The sequence below is a fragment of the Durio zibethinus genome, unplaced genomic scaffold, assembly GCF_047325235.1.
Source record: "Durio zibethinus cultivar Kanyao isolate XHJ-2024 unplaced genomic scaffold, ASM4732523v1 HiC_scaffold_241, whole genome shotgun sequence".
NCBI lineage: Eukaryota > Viridiplantae > Streptophyta > Magnoliopsida > Malvales > Malvaceae > Durio > Durio zibethinus.
This window is the reverse complement of record NW_028322864.1, coordinates 11,421-25,000: the sequence shown is the minus strand read 5'-3', so window position 1 is coordinate 25,000 and position 13,580 is coordinate 11,421. Positions and strand designations below refer to the sequence as shown.

At 31.9% G+C, this 13,580-nt stretch overlaps 1 protein-coding gene across 1 annotated transcript; it reads right to left on the bottom strand.

Annotated features, from left to right (window-relative positions):
- Nucleotides 1–8,747: 8,747 nt before the first annotated feature.
- LOC149509113 (NAD(P)H-quinone oxidoreductase subunit H, chloroplastic) lies at nt 8,748–13,368 on the bottom strand. The gene is made up of 2 exons (XM_089757773.1): nt 11,245–13,368; nt 8,748–10,124 (listed from the first exon to the last, which is right to left on the bottom strand). The coding sequence occupies exon 1, from the start codon at nt 12,978–12,980 to the stop codon at nt 11,799–11,801; it is 1,182 nt and encodes a 393-aa protein (XP_089613899.1). The 5' UTR covers nt 12,981–13,368; the 3' UTR covers nt 8,748–10,124; nt 11,245–11,798.
- Nucleotides 13,369–13,580: the final 212 nt, after the last annotated feature.

Sequence of the window (13,580 nt, the reverse complement as noted above, 5' to 3'; positions counted from 1 at the left end):
TGATGTAAAAGATTTATAGATGGAGTTAATAATTTGGATAATATATCCAAATGTATTCCTTCTTGATTAAAAGGAATTGCTATGGCTCCAACAAAAAAAGTAAATAGAACCAGTATAAGCATAGGAAATAACATAGTATTATCCGATTCATGAGGATAAGAAAAAGCCTTCTTGTAGCCAAAATTCGTAATAGTAATAAGAGCCCCTTTTTTTACATTACCACCAATTCTATATGGCTTCTCATTATTATTCATTGTTAATAAATTATTCATTGTTAATAAAGGGGATAAAGGAAAATTTCTGTTAATCATTGTTTGCTCTTCTTTTTTACCCCATAGTTTTATTGAATAGAAGGAGCTACCTTTTTTGCCACTATAATTTTGAAAATTAATGTTTAAATGTCCTTCAAAAGTAAGTAAATAGATCCGAAACATATAAAATGCTGTTAATCCGGCCGTGGACCAAGCTATTATTGCAAAAATCGGTGAATACAACCAACTGTCACTAAGAATTTCATCTTTGGACCAAAAACAAGCAAGGGGTGGAATACCACAAAGAGAAAGTGTACCCACTAAAAAAGCAATTTGTGTAATTGGCACATGCTTTCTTAAACCGCCCATAAAAACCATATTCTGGCTTTTATCTGGAGAATATCCAACAATAGCTTCCATGGAATGAATAATGGATCCGGATCCTAAAAACAACAATGCCTTCGAATAAGCATGAGTAATCAAATGAAATAAAGCGGCTCGATAAGACCCCATACCTAGAGCTACCATCATATAACCCAGTTGGGACATTGTAGAATAGGCTAAACCCCTCTTAATATCTTTTTGAGCAAGAGCTAAAGTAGCCCCTAATAATACTGTTATTATACCTATCAAAGATATTAGATTCATTATGTAAGGTATAACTATGAAAAGAGGAAGAAGGCGGGCTACAAGAAAAATTCCCGCTGCTACCATAGTGGCAGCATGTATAAGAGCCGAAATAGGAGTAGGCCCCTCCATGGCATCAGGTAACCATACATGAAGGGGAAACTGCGCAGATTTAGCAACTGCGCCGGCAAATAATAAAGAGGCACATAAAGTAACAAATAAAAAATGAACCTCATTATTATAAATCACGTTATTAAATATTTCGAACAAATCTTGAAATTCGAAACTTCCCGTTATCCAATAAAAACCTAAGATTCCTAATAATAAACCAAAATCGCCTATCCGATTAGTTACAAACGCTTTTTGACAAGCGTTTGCCGCAACAGGTCGTGTGAACCAAAACCCTATTAATAGATAAGAACACATTCCAACCAATTCCCAAAAAATATAAATTTGTATCAAATTAGAACTAGTAACTAATCCCAACATTGAAGTATTGAATAAACTCATATAAGCAAAAAATCTCAAATATCCTTGATCATGAGACATATAATTGTCACTATAAATAAGAACAAAAATTCCAACAGTAGTGATTAATATTGACATAATAGAGGTAAGTGAATCAATAAAGTAGCCAAACTCGAAAGAAAAATCATTATTGATGGTCCAAGACCATCCATATTGATAGATAGAACTTCTATTTATTTGCTGAATAGACAGATCGACCGAAAAAATCATAACTATACTTAACAATAAAATATTGGGAAAAGCCCACATACGACGAAGATTTTTTGTTGCCGTCGGAAAAAGTAGGAGTCCCATTCCTATTAAAATAGGAATTGGAAGTGGCACAAAAGGTATGATCCATGAATATTGATATGTATGCTCCATAAAAACTTTTTTCTTATTCTTTCTTAATTAATCGTTTCTGATTCACCGGCTCTTATCTCTTTTGATGGAAAGGGAGCAATAATACAATCAAGATATTACAAAGTTAACTGGAATTTTCTATTATTAATCTTTTAATCTTTCTCAAATATTTCAAAAATATTCAAATTTCGAAGTTAGAAGTAATCAAATGATATCACCGAGTTACTAATGGAAAAAAAAAATATTCTTTTTTTTTTTCAAAATTATGTATCCTTTAACAGATTAATTACGAGTCTCATTCGAATTTGATTGAAAATGAAAATTGGGCATACTCTCTCTTCGAGCTTGACCAATTACCAATTAATAGAAAAAAATTCAAGTTTGTTTTTTATTAGGTAAATAAAATGGTTTTTTTACATTTTTTTGTTTTGATGTATTTTTCGTGTATAAATGGAGATGTATAAATTATAAATGTAGGACGACAAAAAAAATAGGCAGAGATAGAGAAGGAAAGACTCTTTTTTACGTTTTTTTGATTTCATCAATTCAATTTATATATCATAATAGATCCTAATCTATCCTATAGATTTGAATGGAGATATAAAAAAGAAAGGTACCAATAAATTAAATACAAATTCTTCTTTTTTTCTGGATAGTGTATGGAATATAAATAAAAAAAGGTTATATCATATTTTTTTTTTTTTTTTTTTCTAGAATAGAAGCATTTTATGTTATTTTCCCATCTCTATTTAGTTCTTATGAAATTTATATAGTAGTATATAGATAATTATAATCTAGAAAATCTATTAATCTAGAAAATCTATAGGAATAGATAAATAATGACATAAAGACACCGATCATTTTGTTTTAAAAATAGATGTCTTTGACATCCAACTATAGCACTAAATAACCTTTTTTTTGAATGGCAGTTCCAAAAAAACGTACTTCTACATCAAAAAAGCGTATTCGAAAAAATGTTTGGAAAAAGAAAGGATATTGGGCGGCGCGTTGAAAGCTTTTTCATTATCGAGATCTATTTTTACGGGTAATTCAAAAAGTTTTTTTGTACGACAAATAATTTTTTTTTAATCTGAATTGGTTTAACTCGAATAAGATACAAAGGTTTTCTTTTTTGAATATCTTTTTTTTTTTCATTTCCGGGATGGGGATTCTCATTTTCCCCATCGCCCCATTTGGTATCTTAGTGTTATAATAATTTGTTATTTTTATAATATTCAATTTCAATTTATAATAATAAATAATTAAATAATTAAATAATAAAAATTTGTATATTTATACTATAGCTATATCGGAGCACATATATATAAGAGCTTTAACTGGGTTGTTGAAACTAATCCATTAAGTTTCAATTTTGTAACTTTATGAATCATTATTTCTCTGAATTACTATATATCCTTCCCTTGCTTTCAACCCAATTGAGAAAACTCCCTTTATAATTTAGTGGATATACAAATAATGTATCAATTTAAAATGATCTAAAAAAATTCTATGTTTGTATAAGAAGATGAATCAAGACATATTTTTAGAATTCGAAATTCGAAATACTTTTTTGAAGTATGGTACAATTATGACAGGAATCGAAACGCTTTTTATATAACGTAACGTGTACAACCCAATATCTAGTTGGTTTGATAAATCCTTAAAACGCAAAATCCTAACGATTAATACAAAGCTATGCAAATTACATAAATCTTTTGAAATCATTGGATGTGGTGCTGAAATTGTGATCTCTAAAAATAATATTTTTTCATTCATTTATTCATTCAATTGATAAGCATTTTTTTTTTTATAGATTCATAAAAATCATATAAAAGAATGAGAGATGAATCATTAAAAAATTAAAATGATAAAGAACATTTTTTTGTTGAATTCTATCTATGAATTGAAGTTACAACTAGTTAGTTTAGTTACAATAGAGGAGTTCTCTTTTAGGAAAACACAAACTATAAAATCTCTGTTGAAATAATTAAATATTAAATTAAATATTAAATAAAAAAAAGGATAATTAAATAAAACGATAAATAATAAAGATTCTTTTTGAACCTTCAAATTGCTATTTAAACGAGTTTTTATTCATCAATTTAAATTAAATGCTTCTTTTACATTTTACATTGAATTGACCCCTTCACCTTCAATCTCGACGATTGAATAAAAAATGGCTTATTATGATTTCGAGCAAGCCGCTATGGTGAAATCGGTAGACACGCTGCTCTTAGGAAGCAGTGCTAGAGCATCTCGGTTCGAGTCCGAGTAGCGGCATAGTATCTTCTAAAAGAGATAGAATAAGTCCTATAATGAATTTAATTCCTGATTTCCATTCCATAAAATCTAGAAACCCTCGCTTTTTTCAGAATTCTTATGATTTTTTCAACTTTAGAGCATATATTAACTCATATATCCTTTTCGGTCGTTTCAATTGTAATTACAATTCATTTTTTAACCTTATTCTTATTAGTCGATGAAGTCGTAGGACTATATGATTCATCAGAAAAGGGCATGATAGTTACCTTTTTCTGTATAACAGGATTATTAGTCACTCGTTGGATTTATTCAGGACATTTCCCATTAAGTGATTTATATGAATCATTAATCTTTCTTTCATGGGGTTTCTCCCTTATTCATATGGTTTACTATTTTAAAAAGCGTAAAAATGATTTAAGCGCAATAACCGCACCAAGTGTTATTTTTACCCAAGGCTTTGCCACTTCGGGTCTTTTAACCAAAATGCATCAATCCGCAATATTAGCGCCTGCTCTCCAATCCCAGTGGTTAATGATGCACGTAAGTATGATGGTATTAGGCTATGCAGCTCTTTTATGTGGATCATTATTATCAGTAGCTCTTCTAGTCATTACATTTCGAAAAGCCATAAAAATTATTGGTAAAAACAATAATTTATTAAATCAGTCATTTTCGTTTGGCGAAATCCAATACATGAATGAAAGAAGCAATGTTTTATTAAACACTTATTTTCTTTCTTCTAAAAATTTTTACAGGTATCAATTGACTCAACAATTGGATCGTTGGAGTTATCGTATTATTAGTCTCGGGTTTATCTTTTTAACCATAGGAATTCTTTCGGGAGCCGTATGGGCTAATGAGGCGTGGGGATCATATTGGAATTGGGACCCAAAGGAAACTTGGGCATTTATTACTTGGACCGTATTCGCGATTTATTTACATACCCGAACAAATAAAAATTTGGAAGGTGTAAATTCCGCACTTGTGGCTTCTATGGGATTTCTTATAATTTGGATATGCTATTTTGGGGTCAATCTATTAGGAATAGGTTTACATAGTTATGGTTCATTTACATTAACATCTAATTGAATTGAATAAAAAGGCTAAGCCTAACAAATACTAAGATAGGACAGCGTATATATAAGAAAACTTATTGTAAGCTGTCAAGAACCTTTTGAATCACTCCACTACTTGATTCAAAAGGTTCTAACAAAAGCCAAAGATGTCTGATTAAAATTCAATTTAATTCTTTTACCTTTTTTTACTTAACTTAAACTTAAGAGAAGAAAAAAGACTTCTTTCTTTTTTTTTTCACTGTACAACGAACAATTTTAAAAATCATAGGATTACTTTTTGATTTTTTGTTTTATTCATCAAAACTATCTATAAAAATAATTATATAGAATAGTTTCGACCTTCTCACCTGATAATGAGAGGACAAAATCCGGATAAATACCAATACCTATTACTGGTAGAAAGATAGAGATCGAAACAAATAACTCTCGTGGTCCAGAATCAAAAAAATAAGAACTTTGAGCATTAAATAGCTTGTATCCATAGAACATTTGACGTGACATAGATAATGAATAAATAGGAGTTAATATCATTCCAATTGACATTACGAAAGTAATTAGTATTTTTGGCATTAAAAAATATTTTTGGCTGGTAATTATTCCAAAAAAGACTATCAACTCTGCAACAAAACCACTCATGCCCGGTAATGCAAGAGAAGCCATCGATAAGATACTGAACATCGTAAATATTTTTGGAATCGGAATAGCCATTCCACCCATTTCGTCGAGATAAAAAAGACGCATTCTATCATAACTCGTTCCTGCCAAGAAAAAAAGTGCAGCACCGATAAATCCATGAGATATTATTTGTAAAATAGCTCCGTTGAGTCCCGTATCAGTTATAGAGCCAATTCCTATAATTATGAAACCCATATGAGATACGGAGGAATAGGCTATTCTTTTTTTTAAATTCCGTTGACCAAGAGATGTTGAAGCTGCATAAATTATTTGCATTGTACCCACTATTATCAACCAGGGAGAAAATATGGAATGAGCGTGGGGTAATAATTCCATATTGATGCGAACTAATCCATACGCTCCCATTTTTAATAAAATTCCGGCTAGAAGCATACAAGTACTGTAATGTGCCTCCCCATGGGTGTCTGGTAACCACGTATGTAAGGGTATAATCGGCGATTTGACAGCAAAAGCAATAAGAAATCCAATATAGAATATGATTTCCAGTGCGACAGGATACGATTGATTAGCTAATGTTTCAAAATTTAATGTTGGTTCATTAGAACCGTATAAACCGATACCCAAAACTCCTATTAATAAAAAAATGGAACCCCCCGCAGTGTACAAAATAAATTTTGTAGCCGAGTACAGACGTTTCTTTCCCCCCCACATGGATAGAAGTAGATAAACGGGAATTAATTCGAACTCCCACATGATGAAAAAAAGTAAAAGGTCTCGAGAAGAAAATGATCCTATTTGACCACTGTACATTGCTAGCATCAAGAAATGGAATAATCGCGAATCTCGAGTAACTGGCCAAGCCGCCAAAGTAGCTAAAGTAGTGATAAATCCTGTCAGTAAAATGGGCCCTATAGAAAGTCCATCTATTCCCAATCTCCAGTAAAAATCAAAAAAATTTATCCATTTATAATCTTCCTCCAGCTGGATTAATGGATCGTCCAATCGGAAATGATAACAAAATGCATAGGTTGTTAGAAGGAGTTCAAATATGCATATACACATAGTATACCACTTAATTAGCTTATTTCCTCTATGAGGAAGAAAGAAAATTAAAGAACCTGCAGATATTGGTAAAACTACAATTATTGTTAACCAAGGAAAATAATTCGTGGTAAAGACAAGATGCACTTGGACCAGAAAAACCCGTGCTCAAAAAAGATTTTTTTTGAGCACGGGTTTTTTCAGTAAAAAAAAAATAAAATGGATTCAAAATGTATTCAAGTGGGGTTTTCGGGAACGTATCAATAAGCTAGACCCATACTTCGAGTTGTTTCATGCCATAAATAAACTCGAACGCTCAAGAAATCTGTTGGACAAGCGGATTCACATCTCTTACAACCAACACAGTCTTCTGTTCTTGGAGCGGAAGCAATTTGCTTAGCTTTACATCCATCCCAAGGTATCATTTCTAACACATCGGTGGGGCAGGCTCGGACACATTGAGTACACCCTATACATGTATCATAAATTTTTACTGAATGTGACATGGGATCTATAATTTTTTGAACATCATAAAATTTCAATCTAGTAAACTTGTAAATGAATCATTATAGTTAAACACCAGATGAATCAACGATTTACCAGAAATTTTCTAATCAATTTCCTTCGGGATCAACTCATAAGAAAGGACCAAGATACTTTGATTTCTTACGTTTTCGAAAACATGATGTAGATTCCAACATATTGGACATGCTAATTCAAATTGGTGAATCTTATAATTTAATATTATTAATATTACTTATTCAACAAAGTTGATTGATTGATACGCGTTGATTTTCTGTTACGATAAATTGAGGAAACAATAGCTGATCCAATAGCTGCTTCAGCGGCTGCAATAGCTATAACAAAAATTGATAAAATATTTCCTTTTAATTGCCGACTATCAAAAAAATCAGAAAATGTTACAAAATTTATATTAACCGCATTCAGTATAAGTTCAAGACACATAAGGGCCCGAACCATATTTCGACTCGTGATCAATCCATAAATACCGATAGAAAATAAATAGGCACTCAAAACAAGTATATGTTCGAGCATCATTGACCAACTCCTTATCAATTTCGATTCATTTTAATATGAACAATAATTCAACGGATTTGATTGACTAGAATAGAATATAACAAAAAGAATATATTGGAAATATCTCGAATAAACGAATTTCTATTTTATATTTTATACACGAACAAGAATTCAAGGAAAATAGATGCGATAAGACAGAAAAAAGTTTAATTTGGATTGCTTGCTATTCCTAGTTAGAAAGATTTATTACTGACGAGCCACAGCAATTGCACCTATCAAAGCAACTAAAAGAATTAGTGAAATGAATTCAAATGGAAGAAAAAAATCTGTTGCTAAATGAATTCCAATTTGTTGACTATTACTTATCAAATCTTGTTCTATAATTTGGTTTGATCTTGTAGTCCAAATAATCCCGTACCATGATGTATCTAATATAGTAGTAATTAGCGAAACAAGAATACTTGTACAAATCAACGAAGTAAGGCCATTCCCAATGGTCCACAGATTAAAATTTTTATAATATTCTGAACCATTCATGAACATCACAGCAAATAGGATTAAAACATTTATGGCTCCCACATAAATAAGAAGCTGGGCAGCAGCTACAAAATGAGAATTTGAGAGAATATAGAATAAGGATATACAAACAAGAACCAATCCCAATGAAAAGGCAGAAAAAATTGGATTGGTAAGTAATACCACTCCCAGGCCCCCTAATATAAGACCCGATCCCAGAAAAACTAAAAGAAAATCGTGTATTGGTCCAGGCAAATCCATTATATGTAAAATAAGAGATAAATAAATCGAAATGCTTTTCATGATCTTATTGACCCGACCAGGAATTTTTTTTTTATGATACGTTCCTAATTGAATAAAATCCTAATCTATTAGGTGTGAATTGATCTAAGTACAATTATTGTTTCGTTTTTAATTCTTTTTTTTTGTTCGGTTCGAAAGGGTATTTTGTTTTTTGAAACTATATATTTCGAAATAATTACGAATATATTAATAGATTTTCAAGAAAAATGAATTCGAAATTCTTATCAACCAGTTAATTTGTAATTGAATTTTTATTTATTGACCAAACAAAGAGTAAAGGCCTCATTCTTTTAAGTCAAACCAAATATTCTTTTAACTTAAACCAAAACGGAACCTTAAAAGAATTGGAAATTTCTCTTTAATAGAATAGGAGGTTTACTTACTCAGTTTTTCTTTGAGGCGAATTCAAAATTGTTCGAATTGTATAATCGTCAATTACTGACATTGGTAAACGGCCCAAAGCAATTTGATTATAATTCAATTCGTGACGGTCGTAAGTAGAAAGTTCATATTCTTCAGTCATTGATAAACAATTTGTTGGACAATACTCAACGCAGTTACCACAAAATATACAAATTCCGAAATCAATACTGTAATTAAGCAATCGTTTTTTTCTAATATCCGTTTCAAATTTCCAATCAACAACAGGCAGATCTATAGGGCATACACGAACACATACTTCACAAGCAATGCATTTATCAAATTCAAAATGGATTCGCCCACGGAAACGCTCTGATGCGATTAATTTTTCATAAGGGTATTGAATAGTTACAGGTAAACGATTTGCGTGGGATAAGGTAATCATGAAACCTTGACCAATGTACCTTGCTGCTCGGACTGTTTGGTGGCCATAATTCATGAACCCAGTTACCATAGGGAACATATCGTGAATATCTATGAATAATTTTATGTTTGTTTCTTTCTCTTGTTTGAACCAAGTCATGAATCTCGTATTCTTTTTTTCTTTACAGTGAAAGAAGTTGGAAAGAAGTTGTTAATAATAGATTACCGAGAGAAATGGGTAAAAGAAATTTCCATCCAAGATTTAATAATTGGTCCATTCTTAACCTAGGTAAAGTCCATCTTGTTGCGATAGAAATAAACAAAAACAAATAAGTTTTAGCTAATGTAATAAAGATACCAATTGTCGTTCCAAAGATTCCATTCATTTTATTTATTTCAAATAGCTCAGGGACGAATACGTACGGAATGGAAATATTCCAACCCCCCAAGTAAAGAACTGTTACAAATAAGGAAGAAAGTAATAGATTTAGATAGGAAGCAACATAAAATAAACCAAATTTGATACCCGAATATTCGGTTTGATACCCTGCTACTAATTCTTCCTCGGCTTCTGGTAAATCAAAAGGTAATCTCTCACATTCTGCTAGAGAAGAAATTAGAAAAACGATAAACCCTATTGGCTGACGCCACAAATTCCATCCCCAAACCCCATATTTTGATTGCGCCTCAACTATATCAACTGTACTTGAGCTGTTAGATAATTATAGTCGATGATAACATCACTGTTCCCATCGCTAGTCCAAAACCGTACATGAGGTTTTCAACTCATACGGCTCCTCGTGGGTCACAAATAAATTTAAGGACCGAATCAGTATTATTTCTCTTCGTATGGTTGTAGAATAGATAGAGAAAAAATGGATTGGAAGGTCCAAAATTATACCAATGGAATTCTGTCTGCTATATTATGAAGAATAAAAAAAGTGCTTCTGAATTGATCTCGCCCGTTACTAATTTCAATTTTTATTTGTTGAGTAATAACTTAAGCCTTCAATAAAATACTTCTTGTAGAAATATCAATAGATATTTCAACCCATTGTTTTCGATTACGAAAAAAATTAAATATTACATTAGCTCATAAATCATGACACAGATTATATCTCTCTATATATATGAAAGAAAGAATAAAAAAAAAAAAAATATTTATTTTTTATTCTTTCTTTTTCGTTCCTATTCTTCTTTCTGATCTGAGAAAATTACGAATGGGGGCTTAAACTAAAAAATAGTAAAGGATTATTTCGTTCCTGATAGTCATTACTTTAATCGGTGGATAGGAGCATACTCTGGACCGGAATCGTGGGTAGTACTGCCTACTCATTTCTACTAATTTAAAGCCCCAATTAGTATTCTTTTTATGTTATCCAGAAATATCCTTTTTATATAATTTACATAATCTCCATTACTAATCCTTTGTGTATTTTGGTGTTCCTAACCATCCACTCATTTTTTTGTTCAATCCCCCGTTTGGTTTGGCAATACATGTATGGGAATCTATACAAAGGATAGCCAAAACTCTATACGGTTGATCTTTTGAGCCCGCTTCAAGCTAGATTGACTAATCAACCCGTCTTGGGGTAAAGACTTCTTCCACTTATGTTTTCTTCCACTTAACTCTTGTACATAGGAAATGAGATTAAATTTTTTTTTGTTTAATTTACTGCGAATTTATAAGCTGCTTTCTTTCACTCATATATAACTATCTAATTTAGTTTATCAACCTGAAGGATAATAAAATAACGAAGATATCTATTCAATCCATTCAGCTTATTTTATAGAACGAAAGGAATAGGGAAAAGAAAAGTTTATATTTCAACGAATCGCACGTAGAGATATTGATAAAACACATAGAGTTAATGGTATTTCATAACTAATCGATTGAGCAGCAGCTCGCAGACCACCTAAAAAGGAATATTTATTATTTGATCCGTATCCTGACATAAGAAGTCCAACAGGAGCAATACTTGAAATGGCAATCCATAAAAAAATACCGATATTGAGATCGGCTAAAATAAGGCGAGAGCTAAAAGGAATTACTGAAAAACTTAGTAAAATGGATATGACTGCTATAGACGGTCCAATACGGAATAAACGAGTATTTCCTCTAGATGGAAGAATATTCTCTTTGAAAAGCAGTTTTGTTCCATCTGCTAGAGCTTGAAGAATTCCCAAAGGGCCGGCGTATTCAGGCCCAATACGTTGTTGTATTCCTGCAGATATTTCTCTTTCTAACCATACAATTACTAGTACACCTATTGTGATTCCCAATACAAGAGTCAAAATAGGGACAAACATCCATATGATCCCATAGACCTCTTTTAAGGATTCCAATCTGTAAAAGGAATTGATATCTTCTACTTCTGTTGTATAAATTATCATTTCAACGATCAACTTCTCCCATAATGATATCTATGCTACCTAGTATCGTCATAATATCAGCCAATTTCATTCTTTTAACTAACTGAGGAAGAATTTGCAAATTGATAAAACCCGGCGGGCGAATTTTCCATCTCCAAGGAAAACCACTTTGATCTCCTATCAGAAAAATTCCTAATTCTCCCTTTGGGGCTTCCATTCTCGCATAAAGTTCTTGTCTCGGTAATTCAAATGTAGGAGAAGGTTTTTTACTAATGAATCGATATTCAAAATCATTCCATTCTGGATCCCTTTCTCGATCAAAACATCGGATTTCTAAATTCTCATAGGGACCCCCCGGAATTCCTTCCAGGGCCTGTTGAATTATTTTTATGGATTCCGTCATTTCACTGATTCGGACTAAATAACGAGCTAATGAATCTCCTTCTTTTTGCCACTGGATTTCCCAATCAAATTCGTCGTAACACTCATAATGATCAACTTTACGAAGATCCCATTTGATTCCAGAGGCTCGTAGCATTGGGCCGGATAGACCCCAATTTATTGCTTCTTCTCCACCAATAACCCCTACCCCTTCAACTCGTTCTAAAAAAATAGGATTTCGCGTAATAAGTTTTTGATATTCAACAATTCCTGTTAAAAAATAATCACAGAAATCCAAACATTTATCTATCCAGCCATAGGGTAGATCGGCCGCTACTCCTCCGATACGAAAATAATTATGCATCATTCTCATACCGGTGGCAGCTTCGAATAGATCATATACTAATTCTCTTTCTCTGAAAATATAGAAAAAGGGGGTCTGTGCACCAATATCGGCCATAAAAGGTCCAAGCCATAATAGATGAGAAGCTATACGACTCAACTCCAACATAATTACTCTGATATAGCTGGCTCTTTTAGGGACTTGAATATTGCCCAATTGTTCTGGTCCATTTACGGTTATTGCTTCCGTGAACATAGTGGCTAAATAATCCCAACGTGTTACATAAGGCAAATATTGTATAATTGTTCGGTTTTCCGCAATTTTTTCCATTCCTCTGTGTAAATAACCTAATATTGGTTCACAGTCAACAACATCTTCACCATCTAGAGTAACGATGAGACGAAGAACACCGTGCATTGATGGGTGGTGAGGTCCCATATTGACTATCATAAGGTCTTTTTCTGTAGCTGATAGATTCATAAGTTTTTCCTCGATTCATTCTTACATGAATTGTTGAAAACGAAAAGAAGTACATCAAAATGAAAAATATAATAAATCGACTAATTCAATCAAATTAACGATTTTTTGATTCCCGAATATCCAACTCACTAATTAATTCTTTATAACGTATGTTATTTTTCTTTGATAAATAAGACAGAAGCCGTTGACGTTTTCCTAGAATTTTACGTAGACCTCTCTGAGATAAATAGTCTTTTTTGTGCAATTCCAAATGTGAAGTAAGTCTTCGTATCTTATTGGTGAAACTGACTATTTGAAATTCAACGGACCCCTTGTTTTCTTCTTTTTTTTCTTGAAAAATAACTGAGATGAATGAATTTTTTACCATAAAACAAAAATTTCTCTCCCCCTTTTTTTGAATGTGAATTTTACTGATCAGTAATAATAATAATACCATTCATTTTAATATGCACAATGATTTTAAGTTCGTTATGAACTTTATAATTTTTTCAAATAAAATTAATCAATCCGGTTTTCAATCATAATATATGGAAAAATGTACCATTGACGAATTTTCAAACGCGGATACATATGTATCCTTACCATACTGAAACGACTGCC

What these genes read in the sequence shown, in the direction of transcription:
- LOC149509113 (XM_089757773.1), bottom strand. Translation starts at nt 12,980, where the DNA reads ATGAATCTATCAGCTACAGAAAAAGACCTTATGATAGTCAATATGGGA.